The 20,784-nt window shown below is 42.9% G+C and overlaps 1 protein-coding gene across 3 annotated transcripts in view; it reads right to left on the reverse strand.

The window, feature by feature from the left end:
- Positions 1–4,845: 4,845 nt before the first annotated feature.
- SAP30BP (SAP30 binding protein) overlaps positions 4,846–20,784 on the reverse strand; it is a 32,181-nt gene continuing 16,242 nt past the window's right edge. For 2 of the 3 annotated variants that reach the window (XM_026090556.1, XM_026090555.1), the window contains 8 exons: positions 19,326–19,368; positions 12,709–12,797; positions 9,528–9,619; positions 8,989–9,049; positions 8,448–8,499; positions 8,019–8,077; positions 6,723–6,807; positions 4,846–6,040 (listed from right to left, as the gene is read on the reverse strand). In XM_026090556.1, coding sequence (XP_025946341.1) covers positions 5,859–6,040; positions 6,723–6,807; positions 8,019–8,077; positions 8,448–8,499; positions 8,989–9,049; positions 9,528–9,619; positions 12,709–12,797; positions 19,326–19,368 — 663 coding nt within the window. In that variant the 3' untranslated portion in view covers positions 4,846–5,858. The remainder of the gene's footprint in view (positions 6,041–6,722; positions 6,808–8,018; positions 8,078–8,447; positions 8,500–8,988; positions 9,050–9,527; positions 9,620–12,708; positions 12,798–19,325; positions 19,369–20,784) is intronic. The other variant, XM_026090557.1, reaches the window with a different exon arrangement.

Below are 20,784 nucleotides of genomic sequence, written 5' to 3' on the forward strand. Positions count from 1 at the left end.
TGTGAAAAGGCAAAGCCTTTCCGTGGGCAACCCTGGTGCTTTGCTGTTTACTGGCAACTGAAAGCAGCATCAGCCCAGCCAGAGAGAGGTCAAATAAACAGACCGAAGCGTGGAAGCCCCCGGCGTCCACGGCTCCCGCCTGGAACAAAAGGAAGGAAGTCACACAAACGCCAGGAGGGACAGCAGTACCCAGCGAGGCCGAGAGACGCAGTTATTCTGTGAAAGTGATGCATGAAGTGCTGGTGTGAATTCTCACCCATGGGAAGGGGAGACACTGGTGGCCCTTCACAGGCCTTGCTTCTCAACAGTAATTAATTTATTTTAATGTTAGACAGCCTTACAGAGCCCTGTTGAAAAGCACACTTCTTCCTCTGAATGCAGCAAATCTGTGCATTCCTGGATTCATGTTGTTTTACAGGAACGAGAAGCCCATGGTCCTGTGATAACTTCTGGGCACATTGCAAAGACCGTCTATTTGAGGGGACTTGACAGAAAACCACAACTTTTTTCTCCCCTCAATGATGAGGAGTTGGAAATGAGTTAGTGCAGGTGTCGGCTGCCTGAACGCCTGCTGAAGCGATCACCTCCATGCTACGAGGAGCCGATTTTATCATCAGCGAAGCCTTGGCATGGCCCAAAGCCTTGGCATGGCCCAAAGCCTTGGCATGGCCCAAAGCCTTGGCATGGCCCAAAGCCTTGGCATGGCCCAAAGCCTTGGCATGGAAGGAGGGTTTTTTTGGTTGGATTTTTTTTTTCCTTAGTCTCAGTATATAACTTTCGCAGCGCTGCTGCTGCACGTAAAGCAGACGGTACAGCAGCAATCCAACACACACATCACTTCGGGTGCTCCCGTTCCAGAGTCGGAGGTGGGGCTGGCGGAGGCTGCCCCTCCCCACCTTCTCCCTCCGTTAGGCAGCACCAAGCAAGACATAATGTAAGAGTGAATCCCAAACACACAGAATCCCTCCCCGCAACAGCATCAAAAGGCAGATCTCTAACTGACAACGAGCAAATAGGAAAGTAAATCAACACCTCAGGGCAAGGAGGAGAGAAAAAAAACTTCATAAGAAAGGTTAAAGCAGAACAAAGTCTGCCMAGTATGACTTAATTATGGCAGCTCTCCTCCCATCACCACCGAGCAGCCTGGCATGGGAGACCAGACATTCAAACACGGGGTTTCAGCTAAGACAAACCCGCTCGAGCGGGGAAACACCCATGCTTAAGAAGGTGAGCAGAGAAAAGACCAGTGGTTTTGGAGGAGTGTTAGCCTGTAATAAGGAATAATGAAGAGATTCATGTACAATGAGTCTCCTCTTGGGAGGAGAGGTAAGAACGAGCATCTACAGCTCTTCGGAGTCAGGAGCACGGCCCCAGCGCAGCAGTATAAAGCACCTTTGAGCGAAGGTCAAGAGTTTGCATTAGTGCAGCTCAGAAACAGCTCACGGTCGCCAGCGGCTATTTAAAACACTTACCTATGTAAGACATCCCAGCAGAACTGCCGTCCTTCCTCCGGCCCTTCTGAGCTCAGCAGCGGTCACACAGCCCTTGGTACGATCATGAACGTACAGATTTGTGAGCCACAAATGGGTCAAACCTCCAGTTTTAGGGCTTCAGGCAGTGGTTGTCACGGGCCAGAAAGGAATCCTTTTCCCTCGGTACATCGCTCTTGCATGCCTTAAGTTCCCTTCACGTTCCTCTGATGTTACTAGCTGGCCTTAGTGAAGTGCAAGCCACCAACACCATGAACTTGTTCTCAAAGGTAAAGAGATTTTTTTCCTAGAACAGTAGTTTCCAAACTGTGTATCCATGCATTATTTCTGATAGACACACACAAGATAAAGATCTGCAAACAATTTTAAGAGATGCAAGTTTGTTGTACAATGATTGGCATCTCCATTTCAGGTTTTTGGGGAGGCCATGAATGTTTCAAGTTAGCTTTCCCCACTGCAGATGACAAATGCTCAATCATGGGAGATCAGGAGTTATCTAGCAGATTTTTGTAGGTGAAGTTCAGCCCTTTGCTTCAGGAGTTGTAGAACTGCTCCTTTAGGTGCCTCACTGCCACCTCTGCTCAGCATGCTTGGAGGACTCAGAAGAGCTAGTTTTATGTTCTAGCTTCAGACTTTGGGCAAAGTTTTCCTTATCCCTCTATGTAAGATCACCAAGCTCTGCTGACCAGCAGCTTTCTGTTATTCCAGGATTCCCAGACATTGCCATTCCCTGCCTGCCTCAGCGAAGCAGGAGCTAAACAAGCAAAGAAAGCCAGAGGTTTGGAACAATTATGGATTCTGCAAAACAAGAAGGAAGAGGGAGCATGGAAAGAGGAAGGGTGGGGTGCCAGGATGTGTGATACGAATAAGATACTTCCATTTAAACAATGTTCTGTAGCTTCTGTATTTAAATGATTCATCCCCCAGAGCACTTCAGCATGTGCCCTGTGCTAAGTGCCAAGAAACAGGCTGGAGCCCAGCTTCATAGTCACAGCAACTGATGGGACTTTTTCCATCAAGTTCTTCTTTTCGTCCTGCAAACTTATTCTCTTGGTTCATGGTCAGCTATATTCTGGTATCGGCTTTCCAAAAACAAATAAGGTCACAGGCACTTCCCTTTGCTACTTCTCTCTCCCCAATAGAGTAAGGCATGTAATGATACAAGCGATAACATGCTTCACTAGTTGTATAAATAATATTTCCTTGTAAACAAGTTAATTAACCAGTCACATTTATTTCAGGTTAGAATCAAGACTTTCAATGCATTATCAGTTAGATTCAGTTATTCACGTGCATGGAATATAGCCTTTCCAAAAGGAATTGAGAAACTGAGCAGACAAAAGCCAGGAAGGAGTTTCATATCGTGATAGCATGAACAGTCTAGAAAAGACCACCCAGAATGGTTTTCTGGCTGCCAGGAGACAACGACCACTTCTGATCCGTTACAAGGACTTACAGGACAAGATGGCAAAAGATGGTCAGCTCTTACAAAAGGCACAAAATCTTTTCTATTATGTATTACATCGATGTTTAGGCTTAATCCATAACTTTGGTTAAGTTCATGTTGTTTCATCAGACTCCCACTTTCAGTGYTTCCCACCAATTGCAGTTAAAGCTAAGGAAGAGAAAGGGAATGCACAAGACTGGCTGGTACCTCCAGTACTAACCCGCATTTCTCTGTGTACTGACACACCTTCCAATGAGATATTTAATCTCCCTCAGCCTCCAACAGACTCGTTCACAGTATACATGTTAAGGATATTAATCAGAGCGGTGTTTGTTTTTCCAGAAGCCAAGACACTCCTCCCACCCGTATTCACAGGATTAGACGATTGCAGTGATCGTTCCTGTGCTACAACTGCCTCTGCTGCAGAAGAATCACAAGCGCCCAAAGTTTGTCAGGAATCTACAGTCTGGGAGGCAGGAGCTGCAGCAGCTGGTGCCTGCCTTACTGCAGTTTGCGTTGTACCTTCATCCACATGTTGTTCAGCACAACTTTAAAATAAATGTTTACACCACACAAGTTTTAAACTTGTACAAGATGTTCTAGAAAGGAGAGAAAGCAATTTCACAAGGCTGTAAAGCTACCTAATGACTTGTATTTCCCACCATCAGTAAATTGCTGGTCTTTAAAAGAAGCCCATGAAAACTCTACAAACCCTGTTCCTCAAGGCAAGGGAAGGAAAGCCTTAAGTATAAGGTGGAATGTGTCATCCTCTATAGAGCATGTTGCAGAACCAAAAATAGCAGATACCCCTTAGCCAGGGGAGATGTTACCATCTTTCATATGAGGATGATGGAGTTACAGCATCTGTTACAGGTTTGTGGAAATCAAGTCAGCAGCCTTATGCAGAGTTACTTTGGTAGGTAAACAGAAAAGATATTTCTATCTTGCTGTTTTCATGCCCTTAAATTTCATTATTTTAAAAAGAATTCCACCAGCTCCCCAATTTCCCATGCCTACAGACTCATCTACTCCCTGGTTCTCCCCCACTCCACGAGCATTCTTGGATACACAGTTCATTTTTAAAGTTAAAACGATAGTCAGGACAAACTGCCTAAAATGTTCTAAGATTCTTTGGAAGGAGGAAAACAACTCTTCATTTCCTTCATCTCCATATTTACAAGTTTTAGATCAAATAGTGTTGTGAAAGCACAACATTGAATTCTAAGAGACTTACCTTTTTGCTGACTTAACCTTCTCTATCCCTGCTTAGAGAATAGAAATAACAGGCTGAATAGGAATTTAGCTCAAAACAACTGGAGAGAGTAGAACTACTGAATCTGGAGAAAAAAAAAAATCACAGTCTAATGAAGAATTAGAGACTGTACTTAAAGCATCTAAAGTGATCACTGAGGAAAAAAATCCAGGTTAGCAGCTATTCCTCTAAACAAATGGAACTGTTCAAGWTATTTCTCCCACCCACCTCAAAACTGTAAAGAAACCACTTTACCATTGGCTACTGAGCTCCTTTTTAAGGGATGGCCCTCTGTAGATGAAGAGAATTGCATGAAATATCTTGGTACTAGTGCTAGAAGCTAACTATTGAAGAAATTTAAGATGCTAGAACAGGTTTGAAATAAATAGCATTAAGAACAACTGAGTTAACTGTTTCAGAACACACACTAAAACAAAAGGAAAGAAGCATTTCCAGTGAAAATCAGGTTAATGCCAAAAATTTTTGCAAAGAGCTTGAGATGAAAAAAAAAAACTATGGGGGAAAAAAAATGGTATGCTACCGCCATTCCCATTAAAGACTCCTCTAGTGATATCTGTAACCCAAAAAGCAACAATCTGATACTGATTCTCCTCAGCCAAAATGAGAAATGCAAAGAGACATAAATGACACTTGACTTTTTTTTTTTTTAAGATTTTTCCATTTTTATAATAATTTTTTTGCAACACAGGTAAGAAGATTTATACATAAAATTTTCAAATGAAAATATTTTTTCACAACAGTGGAGCAAGCAGTAACTGCTACGTGTGCATTTCATGGTACTTCACTATCCACTACAGAGACAGGCAACATCACAGCCAAGATCACCGATCCTTTCCTGATTGCCTGCTGCCCAATCTCATTCCATGCTAATGGTAGAGTTCTCTGCACAGATCTTTGCAAATGAGTTCACAGATCAGACCTCTACAGCTTACTGCCTCTGCATAGAAGTCGCCATCCCTGCAAGATGCTAACAACACTATTTCAGTGTAGTTTCCTCAATATTTCAGCTATTTAACACATGGCCACTAAGACTTACACAAATATGCACATAGGTACAGATGTCAGTACTATAACAAAGAATGAGTCCACATTCATAGATGTAGATTGCTTCTCAAATCTCTGCTACACACTTGAACAAGGACACTGACCAATCGCCTCTGCTTTCGTTCCCTTCAGTCTTAGTGCATGTGAAGGAGTACATATCACAGCAGCAGCCTTTGAGGAGGACCTGGAATATGCAAGAATACTGACATTCCCTCACTGCTTGCTTTAAAAAAAAAAAAGAAAGAAAAAAAGAAAGAAAGGAAAACAGACTTGCAAGTAGGGTAAGAACCTTCAAGTCTGAAGAATGCAGCCATTTAGTAAGCTAACTTTTACAAGTTGCCTTCCCATACCACCTTCCTCCAGCACAACACAGACAGACTGTGGTTCTTCCCGCAGCAAGAAAAGACAGCGGCATTTTCAGCAGAGGTCCATTCCTGTGGGCACACAGCTGGCATGCCGGCTCCTGCCCCCATTCTTTCAAATGGGAACCGTGGTCTGCTTCAAAGTCTTGTCATCTTTTACCAAAGGTGAAAGCTAGCCCTCCATTTCGAGGACAGTGGCTTCAATGACAATTCAGTCTAAAAATCCAAGCCCAGCATGCTAGTCACTGCTTTGCCTTTTTCACAATGGTGCCAACAGCAGAGATGACCGTAGTTTTGGATCCACTCGCGCTGGTTGTCACCGTGACAACTCCTGGCAGCGTTGCAGTCGTGGTAAGGATGGTGGGCTGAGCTATCGTGGTTACAGGGATGGCCGAGTCCCACTTGCTCTTCCTCTTCTGTGCATCTGTGCGTTTGATTAGACRAAGCAAACAAGGAATTAGCACTGTGCTATACATCACTGATCCTTTAATAACACCTCTTCTTGTCAACTCTTAATATACCACTGATTGACTAGACAACTCTCCCTTGCATTAGTTTCAGCATATGCTGTCAGTAAATGCTGAGGAGGAAAGACAACTAGAGGAGCTTTATACTTCAAGAGTCAAAGTAAAAGTGCACACCTGAACTTCAGCCGAATGAGACAGGTTCACTCCCTGCCCCAAAGCAAGTTTAGTTTTAACACAGCACATGTATCTCAGTTCCTTAGGTATGTGCACAGAACACTCTCGGAGCGAGTTTTCTCCTCTCCTCCCAGTTTAAGAAGGCAGACTGTAGGCAGGAGAATGATTTTAACAGCCTTCCCAGTTGTCTAAGAGATATATCAGTCCCAAGAGAACACCACAACATCGGCTTCTGCAGATTTCTTGACCCACTAACATTTTCACTGTCCAACTTGTCCCCAGGCCTTCATTCCAGAAGGACCACCACGGGACATGGGGACTAGAGGAAAGCTAGTCTATTAACTCCTAGAAGGAACACTTTTCTTGTATTATATATGCAATCAATAAGGAGCTTTTAGAGTTTCCAGGAAGCACTAATCCCAGCATTACTACAGCTTAATAGGTACAGGCAAAACAGGTCTTTACCTCCCACAGTGGTACTGGCTGTTGTGGTTGTCGTGGAGGCAGCACTTGTTGTTGTCCCTTTTTTAGTGCCAGTCACAAATTCAATCTGGGAAGGGAGAGGCACCCAGGAGAAAGGGGAGAAGGAGGAAAAAAATGTTAATATACATAGGCTTTTTTAATCTAAATCTTTTCTCCCTATGATTTTGGATTTAAAGAATAGCTTTAGTGTCATGTGAGACATTGGCCTCTGAGCTGACTGTCATGTAGGAAGACAGACGTCCTCAGGCCAAAGTGTACTGAAGTCATGATCGTTAAGTGTCCTTGTGTCTGAGTTCCTAAGTCAGATACCATAAAAATGTGTTTAACTAGTATAAGCATAAGGACTTGATGCAATTTTTGGAGAATAAGGACAGGTCCTGGTCATTAAAAAGTATCTATACAGTTGCATGTTTCTTCAAAGAAAAAGAATAGAAACTTCTAAGACACAAGTCCCTACTTGCATGATTTACTGTGACTGCATCATAACAGGAAACCTAGCAACAAGAGTTACAACTGCATGCAATCTCATATTTTCAAAACTGCAGATATGGGGAAGGAGGACGTAATCAGATACCTGRGTTACTGTGCAAAAAAAAAAACCAAAAACAAAAAAACCAAACAGAACAAGTAGCAAGATGTAGCATGCACTAGAAGTAAAAAAATACCTCCAATACTACTACTTAAGGAGCCTTCTGCTAGGTTAGACAGCCATCTCTACCATTCACCAGTTTTCTAATACCAGTCACTAACTTAAAGGCAACATCACTGAAGCAGAGGAATAAAATCTTCCAAAGCACGTTTCTATTCTTAGCAGGGGGTACAGAAGCATGCACATTTCATAACAAGCCAAGACACTCCCAAGCTAAAGAACAGAAATCAGATATTGGCTCTCTATGAGATTTGGTGAGGAAATTAAGCTGTATTAGGCCATGCAACCAGGCAAAACGTCAAAGATTAAAAAGCCGTTCTTTATGCAGTATCTTGCCTGTATCTGGCTTATTGAGCACCATTTTGGGTGCTCTGGTTTAAAAATGCTGATAAAACAGGAGGGAAACCAGTGGAATAAATGGCCTAGAGAAATGGACCTATAAGGAAAGGCAAACAACTTGATCTGTCCAGCTTAGAAAAAACATGCAGGAAGAAAGGACAGAACCAGAGGAGAAAAAAAGTATTAGCACACAGGAGAGTTCATAAGAAACAGCAAGGCAACAAAATGAAATTCAGCAGGCAAACCAGAAATGCATCTCAGTGCCATAGCTTTTGGTTTTGAATCGCTACCTTTGTGCGCTCCTTCTTGGCCTTCTCCAGTTTGTCCATTTCTATCTTCTGCGCTTTAGCTGAGAAAAATCAGATATTGCAAGAGCTAGAATCAGTAAAAACTCTGACTTATTTCCATCATGAACAATCAAAAATAATTTCAAACTGTGTTTAGAAAATTAAGCTGCTAAGAAATTATCTTTTTAAGCAAAGCATTACTGCACTAATTAATGGTTTAAGAGATGAAGAAACTAAAGCAGCAGTTTAAATGAAAGGGCTTTCCAGACTGATGAAGAATCAATAAAATTCAGACACATCCAACCAGAATGAAGTARTGCAAAAGCAGCATGTGATGACTTTTCTTTTATAAAGACAGTAAAGATTCCAGTGCATTTTAGTAACTAAGAAATGGAAAGAGCTAAGCTAAGACAAAAAAATTCCTGGAATTACCTAGTGCCTCATAATATGAATCCTCTGACCAGCCATGAGGATCAAACATGTCCTAAAAGGAGAAAAAATAAGTCACATCAAGGCTATTTCCACATATAAACAGAACCTAGTTCAAAAGTGTTATGTGTATTTCTGTTCACAGATGATATTCATTACCAATTTCTTCATGCATCCCAGTGACATAAAGATCACATCAGACCTTTTGAAAGGCCATGCTCTGTTGTGAATGAAGAAACATTTTTGAAGCCAAAAGGGCTCTGGCATAAGATATATATTTCTCTGTTGCTCAACTTCTATCATCCTCTCAGTTTCAGGTATATCCACATTTTTCAGCACAGTGTTAATTCAGAGTCTTTACAGCAAAGTTGGAGGCACTGAGGCTCAGCACCACATGCAAAATGTTCATTCAGTGTAGAGGATCAGACTAACATTCCCTTAAAGGACCTCTAAAGAAGCAGGCTCAAGAAAGCCAAGGTGAGACCCCACATCCCTGCATCATCTTTCACCCTCTCCCTTGCTAGTCAGAAGTATTGCACCTCACCTTTGGATAATTTGTACCAAGTTCATCAATTGAACAGAACTGGATCAGTTTTTCATAAATGCTGCAAAGGAAAGACAAGAGTTTAGTTCTAGCTCACTCACTCTTCTAAATTTAAGTGTTTCACATTTATTAGCAAAAAGCTTGACATCTCTTCACAATGTAACATCAAAATCAGAAMCCAGGCAGCTTTGCTTTCTGTGATGTATGCAGCATGCCACCAAACACAGTATATCCCACTTCCTCCAAGTTAATCTCACATCTCCCAGAGCAAACATCTTCTAAAATAATCTATACAAAACCTGTACACTTAATGGGTTTAAAAGTCTAACTGGCATGCTAACTCCAGATGCTGCCACACAGAATGCCGAAGAACAGCTTTGCTGTTTCAGTTACTACTGAATTACACCTTTCTCAATTTTGTAAGCAGTAGCACTACTTGCTCAGGATCCCATTTCTACTACAACTCCAATAGCAAAGAGAAAAATTCTTGTAGTTTGCTGTGTGGTACTTTGGTGATACAGGAAAGGATGATGGCTCACCTGGGGTTGCGGAACTCCTTTTTCCTTTGAATGATATAATTCATATCCATGCCCTCTTTTATTTTCCTCTCGTACAGCTTTTGAATTTTATCCTAATGGAGCAAGACCACAAGACGAGCCAATACAAAAAATGAGGAGCATTTCAGCTGGCTATCAAAGCATACATGTGAAAACAAACCAACAGAACCAGTGACGTCCTTACACGGAGCAAGGATTGCACCTCTCCCCCAAGGCCAGCTAGGCTGGTTAGTACAGACACTCCCTCCTTTACAGTCTGAAAGTATCCTCTCCGTGCACTGTATGGATGGGTAAGGGAAGCGATCTTTGCACTATCTCAAAGCTTAAGTGATTAAAGACTTGTATTTGAGGCAGTAGAGCCTACTCTTTCTCCTCAATCAGTTGATTTCCTCCACAACAGTGACAGTGCAAAGGCAGAACCAAGAGAGAAAGATGAGCTCCACAAAGGTCCTTCCATGACTTACAGTGAATGACCCACCCACCCTCCGACTCAGACATGCACCTAAAGAACAGCTGCTGGGCGACACCATACAGAAGTCAAGGCTCACGGCTACGCCTGGGAAACAGATGAGCAGAAGCGAGTTTTGCTGGAGAACCAAAACCAAGCCAGCCTACTCAGACATCATCATCAGCAGGTATTGCTGGTGGTGTCTACTGGCTGCCAAGTGCTCTTAGGAATGTCACACTTGTAAGCCTCTTCTTGGGTGCATTTGGCCAATTAGAATTCGCACAGTTAGGCAAGTCTAAGAATATCTTAGCAAAGCCAGAAGCCACTACGAAAGACAACTTAACTGACTCTCAAGTCAGAAATGATAAGCAGTCCACCTTCCAAAAAGGCTGACAGATTTAGAGAGAGAACCATGGTTTTGGAGGTTTTGTTTTGTTTTTCCCTCCCTCAGCAGGGTAGTGAAAGGCCTTTAAAGTAGTCTTACCCTGGTGATGCTGAAGGGACAGCAGAAACTGAAACTTTCAGGCAGAACATGCATTTCAGCATTACTACTAGGAGAACATTCTCAGTAACTTGCTTCATTTTTTGACACAAATTTATCATGTACAAAAAGCATACAAAATAAGATCCTGGCTAGACTTCAGTCTCACAAGTCAGGAGAGCTAATAGGGTCAATTTTCCTTTTTTATTTCTGGGTAAGTCACTGCATGTCTCTTCCTCTGTACAGATATTCAACTCAAATACAGAACTGACTATTGTTAAGGAGTTCATTGATGTCTGAATAAAAGATGATTACTGTTAAGAGCTAATATGAAATTGTTATTTCATGAATTTTAAGAAAAGAACGCTTTATTTGATAAGTTTTCATGAGATCCTCACAAAATTAGCCAGAAGTAATTACACAATCTGCACATCCAAAGCACACACCATAAGGCTTGAAGGAACAACTGCAACAAGTGGCGAGCTTTTGGGGTTGAAACGATTGAATGCAAATGATTGAACGCGTGCCCCCTTTTCCGCCCTCCCCTTAGAGGCACCAATATGATTCACATTTGTAACGTCCACAGATGAGAAGCTACTAGGTCACCTTTACAATAAGAAAGACTCTCTTTGGCAGAGTTCAAGACAGTTTATTAGAGGAAGAACCCGACAGAAGCAGCAAATCAACACTGAAAAGCTTAGAACATTTCAAGTTTCCAAAGAACAATCCCATCTCCTTGCTCCAAGTCCTCTAAGATGTGGTTTGACCTGCTAACAGAGGACAAGTTATCCTTTGATTTAACCTGGTAAACTACAATCAAAAGGAAAGATGCCTGCTTTATTCAATCTACTCTCTCAAGCTCTATGCATTCCTCAGATCTAACACACTTAGTAATTCATTGAAGTCAGAACAATAAAATCCTGCTGCAGCATAAAAGAACTACTGGGTGCGTCTAGGTATGCTGCAAAGAGAAGAGACTGTGATCCGGATGGTGAGTCAGTCACTCTGAATCACCATTCCAAGTTGCTTGCTTTGTAGAGGTTTCCAGAAGTGGTTTTTTACTTGTATTTCTATTGGGTAAATAACTGCAGATAGAACTCAAATGGATGGTAACATCCATTTGGATGGAAACAGCAGTCACTGCTCTTTCATTTGCCCCTCCATCAGGAGGACAAACGGAGCAGAAGGGGCTCTTCCACCTATCCTGGAAAGAAGTTTTGTTATACACAGAAGTCTACAGAACTTCTCCCAGGAGCACCACAAGCCAAACTCTGTCAATGGAAGATAGCTCAACTTTGTTACTTTTGCTCTAAAGCAGATGGCACATTCCTTACTACTCAGGTAAGAAGCATTATACACAAACATAACTCCCTTATAGCTTTCATTTTGGATAGATACTAGACAGGATGCCATCAGGAAATGCTCAGACTAACTCCTTTATGCACAGTGCAGGTTGGATACAGGGAATATTCTAACTGGATGTTAACATTTCTGCCACACASAATCAGAGCCAGAGGCTCAGTTAATAATATTCCAAGTCCAAGATTTGTAGGACTGGCAAGTCAAGTCCACAGCAGAAGTTTTTTTGTGAGTCATCCAACTGATAAAAAAATCCTTACATCACAAGGCAGAGTTGAGATACTCATGGAAGTGGACTGTGGCAGTCTTAAACTGAAAGTTATTGCAATTATTTGGGTGTGCACCAGAGAAAACAAGCATTTGTTTTCTTTCACTGCCTCTAGGTTACTAGCCTTCCCTCTAAATGTTTATTATCTAGAGATATGTAGGTGGAAAAGGAATCTAGTTAATGCTGCCTCAACTATTCCACTTAGGGGATTCTCAGGCCCATGTAGAAAAACAATGATTTATTCTCTCCTACAGAGCTGAATTTGCTGAGGTAAGAGGATAGCAGCCTTCACAGTAAACATTGCTTCTGTACCACTGATGGAATCAAGAGCCATTTTAACGCACAAGTGACCCACACAGACTGCGGAGAACAGCATAAAGCTAATTTGAGACTCCTAAACTAGAATTGCTGCCAAGCCTAAAGCATTAAAACAGTGCATTCAGAAACTCAGTATTGTTTTTYTTAAAAAAAAAAAAACAGAAAAACCCACAGCTTTAATGCTGGATTTTTGATGTGCGCAAAAATACTAAGAGTTTTCAGAAGTCCCCTGACCCACTGAAATACAAGCTTTTTAAGAAAAATAAAGTGGAAGAGAACTTATACCAACCTGTAAGTGGTTAGAGCATCTGCCAGGAGGCTCAGGTGGGATTTTGATCTCATCAGGAGACATGTTCCGCACTCTCTCTGAAAAAGAGGCTGTGGAGAACAAACCAGGCATYAGTTCTGGCAATACTGAGGCAATTAAAGACCATGCAAGTCATGAAACTTCTTTTATGTCTTTGCCAGTGCTACTCTATCACAGAGAACCAATGGGTAAGTATACCAGGGGGTATATATAAACAGGGGAATGCTGTAAACTGCTAGTCATGGTATTTTAGAAGTGCTGTTGGAGAAGCATCTAACCTAAAGGTTAGATCATTGGTAGAACAATATGTGACTCTTGCACTACAGTACTGACATCTACCTTATATTGTAGCTCGGTGTTACACCCATGCTTAAAGCTTTATATTGAGTCTTTTCACCCTAAGCGGTAGCATGAAAAGCAGAACTACTCCCCACCCCAGATGTGGTTGTTGATAAGATCCTCAAAGACAAAGGACCTGCAGAGGAACAAAAATAGGTTTGTGGCATACCCTCTAGCCTTGCACTGTGCATCACATACTGAGCTCTCCACTACTCCAGATCATCCATATGCACTTTAAAATCCTGCTCTGAAGAGCTCAGATAATCTGGAACCTTTGGCAAGACTTGGGACAAGATACTCTTRCAGAGAGAATCAGACTCTGCGTCTGAAGAATCAGAGGATGAATCTAGATCAGCCTGGCCTACTGCCGTATTTGGGGAGCTAAGCAGTTTGGATCCCATTTACTTCAGGATTTACCTACATGAAACAAAATGGTTCAAAAAGCAAACAACCCTCAGCAGAGCTGTCAGGAGTTAACTGCAAGAAATAACATTTCATCCTTAAGTTAATATTTCCTTAATGGGCACTTTAATCACTTAGAGAGTCTGATCATTACTAGAAACAACAACTTCGTGCTGTGGGACTGAGGACAAACCACCACAGCTTGCCAGGCTTCTAGAGCCAGCCGTTGGTGCTGGGATACACTATTACAGCACCCAACTGCTCCGTGAGCATTAATTCACAGAGGTATCAGCAAGAGACCACCATGCTTCCCCCTTTTGCTTGCTCCTTTCCCACTCAGTTATGGAAAAGCCATGCAGTTTCCTGGCTAAGTCCTAGAGCAGAGCTTCGTGCTACATTTAAGCAGCCAGGTTTGTTTCCAAACATAGTTAATAGAGGGAACATGTGCCAGAGGCTCACAGTGTGTGTGTGTGTGTGTGTGTGTGTGTGTGTGCATGCACGCACGCGGGGGGGGGGAGAAATCAAATGAAGACATTCACATTTGTGGCTTCCCAACTACATATTCTTGTGTAAAAGCTGACCGAACTGCAGTTCCAGCACGCTCAATTCAGCTCCTTTTACTGAAGCCCAGAAGGGCCCAAAGGGCAGACCTTGGTATTTGAGCACAGCATACTATCCCACTTATCCAGCATGGACTATCAGATAGCTGAGGTTACAGATAATCAACACTACACATGTTCAGTGCTACTCCAGTTTCTTGTTCTTTTGTAAAAATGTAAAGCAATAAGAACAATATCCTTTCGGGACGCAAAGCTGGCAGGCGACTACTCGTTCTGTTTGATCAGGATGTCGCTGAGGGTTAAATTCTTCAGCAGTTGCAAGTAATGAAGAAAAAGCGTCCTTTGGCATTTACTAAGAGGGTGCCTCTATAGAGAAAGAAAAGCTTGGCAGAGTCCCTACAGAGAAAGCAGGGAAACTGGAGCTCCCTGACAACAAGGCAGACATTTGTTATAGGTTACAGCTGCTAGTGGGATGGGGAAGTCCCTAATTTAATTAGGATTTCAGGAACCCAGAGAAACAGTTGCAAATAGACAGAAGTGGTCATAATAGACAGCATACTAGGCTTCCAGAGAAGCTGATCAATGGCTTACAAGAGTCACAATGTCAGCAAAAACATTAAAAAAAAAAAAAAGGAAAAAAAAAAAAAGCAAGAAGGCCACCAAGCCCAGACTTCATTAGGTTAAAAACAAGCAAACAAAAAACCTTAAAAACCAAGCCTAGCTTTCAGACTAGACATCCCATAGCCTTCTCAGCTTCTTCGCTGATGACCAGAAAAGCTGCAGAGAAACCTCTATGGGAAGGGGAATTCTGAGCTCATATCAACTCAGGAACCAAGGGCAAGAACTCCATCTAGCCAGCAAAGAAGTCACATAAAGCTGTAAGAGTATGTTCAGCAATCAGTTCAAAGCTCCCTTTAAACAGGAAGAGTAGTGGAAGAACAACGCAGAACTCACACTGGGACAATATATTTTGACCCATAGCGCGTACAGGTTCTGCTGCTCACTCGCTCTTTTGTTTGAGCCATGTGAAAACAAATCAATCATCATTACACTGGTAAGGGGAAATCATCTCTTCTAATGGCTTATAAGAAACTGGAATTAAGACATCTTTGTGCACTGCAATCCCACTGTCGCTGCACAGAGCTGAAGACTTAGTCAGCAGTGAGGCTACGTGTATTGTTCCACCTTCCAAACTGAGCAGAGACAAATATTCATCATTACTCAGTTATTTCAGCACATCACAGTCAGACTGAGATGCCAGATCAKGACAAAGGATGAGTTTAACCCCTTTGGGTTTGTTTACAGCAAGAAAGTACACATAATTCACGCCCTTGAGCAGTCCTCAGACTTCCTCTCCAAACAGGTATCAGAGTGGCTGATTCCATGGCCTTTTGCTGGTGGCCATTCCCCTGGAGACTGCTTGGATCTTCACTCCAGGGGATCATGGAACTGGTGCAGGTAACAGCTGCAAGGTGCTGCGTAACAGGTCTTGTGCTTTCAAAGCCCCCAGCAAGTGAGCATTCTACTCCCAACAGCTTTTCCCCATGTATACAGCGGTAAATGTGAATTAAGAGCTAATGCTAAGGTGTGTCCTCCCAGGATATATCTAACTGTCTTGTGCATCCTGTTATTTCTGTCAAGATCAAAGCTTTACTTTTGCATGAGTCAGAGGTAGTGACACCAGCCACAGTTTCTAATTGGCCCTGCAATTTGTTGGCTCAGAGTCTAAAGGATCTCCACTTGGGACTTCAGGAAGTTGGCTGTTGGCATGATTAATCACTACAGGCACACCCAAATTCTGACTAGCAATGAGTAAATAGCTTCACCTGCACTATGAATCTGATTGGAAAAAGAACATTTAAGAAACAACAGATCCCATAAGTCAGCTGAGGGTTCAAGAAAGTGGGAGCCAAGGCACTGTTAGGTCAGCAACTCAAGGCATCCTCCTGCTGAAAAGGGAGGTGGCTACTGTTGCTAAGTCCATACATTCTCCTTTCACAGGTTCACCTAAGCACCACATGGAATAGGTACTCATGGCTTTTGGTGTAGCCAGTGCAGGTACCATGGCAAGGCAGAGATGTCCAGCTGCTCCTAAACTCCGAGTAGGAGGCCAAAGCACAACCAGCTACTAGGATGCATTTCAGAAAGATTCAGAACCTCAGTAGTCAGTGGAGAATATTTGCTTGCCAGAGATCTTGATGAAGCAGATAATTAAATGGAAGTGCTATATTTAGCCTGGTTCAGTTTCAGATGGATGGGTTATTTGGCCAGCATACCAGACAGAATAAAGATACTGCAAAAGCAGGACAGAAAAGCGTAGAGTGCAACTGCGCCAAACTGCAAAGAGTGCACGGCCACAGTGCAACTGTTCAGGCAGTTCCTTCCAGAAGTAAATGACTGCTCGCAGTCCAAAGGCTACGCTGGAGACATAGACCCAAGAGCTCACGGGAGCTTCATTTCCGGCAAACAGTTAGACGGTTTTCCTTAGTGCAAGAACCAAAAGAAGAGTGAACATGAGAGTAGCTGGCAGTACCTGGACAGACTGGGGTGTGGATCAYATGAAGATCTGGTAAAGCATCTTGCCTCAGCACTCTCAGTGAATACCACTGCTCCCAGGTAGGATTAACAACCTGGTCCCTTTCCAGGTTCACTTGTGCACTGTACCTTAAGCAGCCACAAAGGATTACAGGTAGTATCAGGTGCCAGTCATGCTATGCAAAAAAACAAACAAAAAAATGCAAAAACCTGGAAAGAGTAATCAGAGGGGCATGGCTTTCCCCTAGAAACATGCAAACCAGTGGTGCCTGGTCTCTAAAACTGCATTCTTTGGCATTCTAATCAAGTCTGCTTGGCATAACCCAGGGTGTGTGGGTTTCTGATTTCCTGGCACCAAAACAGCCAAATCACAGGGAAGAATCCGAGGCAACAACATGCCAGTGAGTCACCCATCCATGAAAGGACACCAGTTTCCCTCACTGTTCTGTGGGCTGAGAAATATACAGAAAGACCAGCATCTCAGCCATATTTTCTGCTGATATGAACGCCGACTTTGTGTTCAGATATCCTAAGGGCAGGAGAGGACATTTCTTATAGGCCAAAAGGTAAACAAAACTATGCTGCAAAAAGCCTTGGGACAAACAAACACATCCTAAAAGTACTATTTCGCAAGGCCACAGGAAACAGCAAATGGAGATGTGCTGTCAGTAATGTGCACTCTTTAGAGCAGTACAAAAAATGAGGACAACACATGGATGCAGAAGTTTATCAAAAAAGTTCCATATATACTCCCTCTTCCACCACAGAGGGGTTACTGCTGGAAACCTCCCTTCCAGTCTTTCAGGCTTTGATTACACAATCACTAATTCAGCCCAAGTCAGGAAAACCGTGCCTTTCCCAGCTGCTCATTTTTGCTGTTTCCTATGTGCCAGCCCTAGTGCTCACCTGGCAGGCACGAAGCAGACCAGGCATTGGATCCAGCTGGCGGCCTCACAGAAAGAAGGAGGAAAGAAAAGGAGGAGCAGGGTGGGGAGAAGGTAGATCTCTGCTGGCTCCATCTCCCCATCCAGCTCACAGCACACAAACATTAGCATGTGTATGGGGAGGTAGAACAAACGCTCCTTTTGGCAGGAGCCTGCATTTGTGCCGTGCTTAAGTGGCTGCATAACTGCGGACTTAGCTGGTGAAGGTGACAATGAACAGCATCAGGTTATCCAAGAAGGGCAAGCCACAGCTTTTAATGGAGAAAGCCGTTTTGGAGAACTAAGGAAGACTTACACTTCCACATACCGATATTAGACAAAACTCTAGATCTCTGGATTGGACAAATTACTTGCTTTGTGTCTATCTTTTTCCATTCAAGAATTCTAAGCCTTTAAAAGCCCCAGCTTCCAGGAAGGGAGTGGTTCTTATATTACACCAACCATATGGCTCTTGCAACAGTTCTTTTTCAACTAGATAAGATATGGTTTGATTCAAGTCAACTACAGAACCCAGCATGGCAAGTATTCTGATCCCAGGTAACCTGGTTCTGCACAAAGCTAGCCCGTACGTTGCTCTGTGTGCCACTATTGGGAAATGATATTAAAGATATATTATAACCTTAATCCAGGTCTCAGACTCATCAATGCTGCTTACCAAAAAATACGTGACAYTGAGTGCCCTGTGTGCAGCTTTCAAACTGGCATGCAAGCCTTGGCTGTCATGAGACAAAAAGGGTTCAGTGTCCTAATCTTCCACAGATGGGGCAATCTCTGGTGGAAAGGGGGACAATCAGAATTGTAACCCAAGTCTTATACCTCAAAGAAAGGAATTACTACTATATTGCTTCACTAGTGCAGAGTTTTACTTGCAYGTAGAGAGTAGAAGGGTAATTGGTGTTCAAGTATTCTTATTTAATCTTTACCCTAAATGCTGTTGTCTCATTTGTGTTTCTTGTGTGCATTTAAGGGCGGATCAGCAGTTTGGAGAAAGATCTCTATTGCATTCTGTGATACAATTGGTTCAGGTAGTTTTGCCCTCTAAAGGCTGAGCATTTAGTAGAAGAATCAGTTTGGTGCAGAGTCTAGGCAGGCCATTTGAAAAGGACTTAGAGAAACCATCACTAAATTTTTGGATTTAGAAGTCACACCTTAGCATCTTCATACTTACCATCCAATAGTTTAAGTTTATTGCAGAAACACTTGGTTGACAAAATATCACAATTGAGCCTGGACAAGCTGACTTGACAAAAAACAAAGCGAGTTCTACTCTCATGATTTATTATGGTATCATCACATGCTGCTACACAACTGTACTAATAACCTCAGGAACAAAGGGTTAGTTTGAGATGGTCAGAACGTCAACATAAAATACAACAGCACTTTCTGTATAGCCCCACACAAAGCAAGYGGAGGATACTATTTCTGGCTGATTACAATGGATTTTCCAAGAGTTTGTTCCAAATCTAATCATTGTGCAATGAATAAGTGAGACATCACAAAAATCAAATAGTTTTCAAGAAACATTACAAAACATATATGGAGTGCTGTGTCAACACATTGGCCATGAAGCACTGTATGGAGCACATTTAGGCGGGGATACTTTAGGTAAGTTTTTGAAACCACAGAACAAAGCATCTGTCATCATTCAYGGTTATAATGGCTCCCACAGAGGCCACCTGGACAAAAGTTATGCTATACTGTTTTAAGCTYATCTGGAAAGACACCAGTGTTGCCCATTACATATCTGTTACAAGAGGGGGAACCTATAACGTCTAGTTTGAATACGTGTGAATTAATAMATACTTCTTAGTGAACTTACCAACTAGCTCCTGGGGATCTCTTTTCTCCAGTTCTGAGAATTCCTGGGAGGAAGGGGGAAGAAGTAGATTTTAATCAAGGTAGGTTTTTGACGTAAAAAGATATACTGTCCATTTGTTTAGAAATTTACACATTACTTCTGAGACAAAAAGAATAAAAATGAAGAGTGAAATGCAAGTTATTAGATAATAGGGCAATGCTTGTACCATGGAAGTTCAAAGCCTTACAGGATGCGCAGTTTCCTTCCAAAGCTAGTGTCTAAATTTAACCAAATAATTATGGCTTTGTTTCTGCGAGTCCTGAACRCTCAGCTCCTTTTCAATTCCRTGAAAACTGCTGTACTCGAAGGCTTTCCTCAGAACAGATCAAACCATGGATTCTTCATGTCCRATGACTGGCCTTTGACACCGGCCAAGAGTGATGCTTTAGAGCACAGCCAGCTAAACAAGCTGGATCCGGCCCACAGAAGATGACTCGGAGCCCGGGAATGCCTACAAGAGGCCTATACAACAGACAGCCCTCTGAGCAGGGCCAGCAGGATGTATTCCCCAGAGTAACACATAAATCGCTGAAATGCTCCCAGAGCCAGTGGCAGAGCGCAGCCACTTCAGAGAGGCATCCAAGCTGCCCACTGCAGACACCTGGGTGTCCCCACTATGCTCAGTGTCCCAGGCTGCAGAGGTTTCCTGGTTGTGTGGGGTGCCAGAATTCACTTCTAGATTTGTGCCATTCGGGGCTTTGATTCTTGGAGGGTTTATCACCCAAAGTGCTGGGAGCACAGTGCTGATACAGACACTTGTATTCCCACTTTTGAAGAAGGTTTCCACTATCAATTTCCTCTTGCCAGCTCCTCTCCGGGAGCAACACAGCTTATCTGCTCTACCAGCAAACCAAGGGCAAACTCCGACATGTGGAGAAGAGCTCAACATTACAACATGGACTAATCCATTCTCAGTAATACTGGTATAAATTAAAGGCAGCTTCAGTTGTGGGAGCGCAGCAGATGCCTGCAGTAGTCTCTGCTAGGCAGGAGGTGCTATGCAGGATGAATATGCCTCACTATGTTGAGACTACTGTTCAAATGTTTCGGTACTTCTCAGAGATCCCAGGAGAGCCACGAGTAAGATCAAGTTCAGCACAAGTAAGGTTTCTGAAACAGTATCAGCTGTAGCCTAACATTGTCCTCTTCCCCCTCCCTGCCAAAGGCTTTTTGTGACTCACTGGACTGTGTGTCGCAAATTCCTCCGGGCCGCCGAACACTGAAGCTATTCATTCAACCTGACCCAGGCATAATGCTGCCTCCTTGCTGCTTAGTAACCGCCCTTTAAACCCCCCTCCTCTGCTCCATTTCCAATCAGGTGAGAGGTGCATGCGGTGCGTGCCGTGCGGAGAAAGAAGGAGCAAGGTCGCCAAGCCAGTCTGGGAACAGGCTCGGTCAAAGTCATTGCGAAAACCTACCA

The sequence above is a fragment of the Apteryx rowi genome, unplaced genomic scaffold (genome assembly GCF_003343035.1).
Source record: "Apteryx rowi isolate R43461 unplaced genomic scaffold, aptRow1 scaffold_86, whole genome shotgun sequence".
In the NCBI taxonomy this organism is placed as follows: domain Eukaryota; kingdom Metazoa; phylum Chordata; class Aves; order Apterygiformes; family Apterygidae; genus Apteryx; species Apteryx rowi.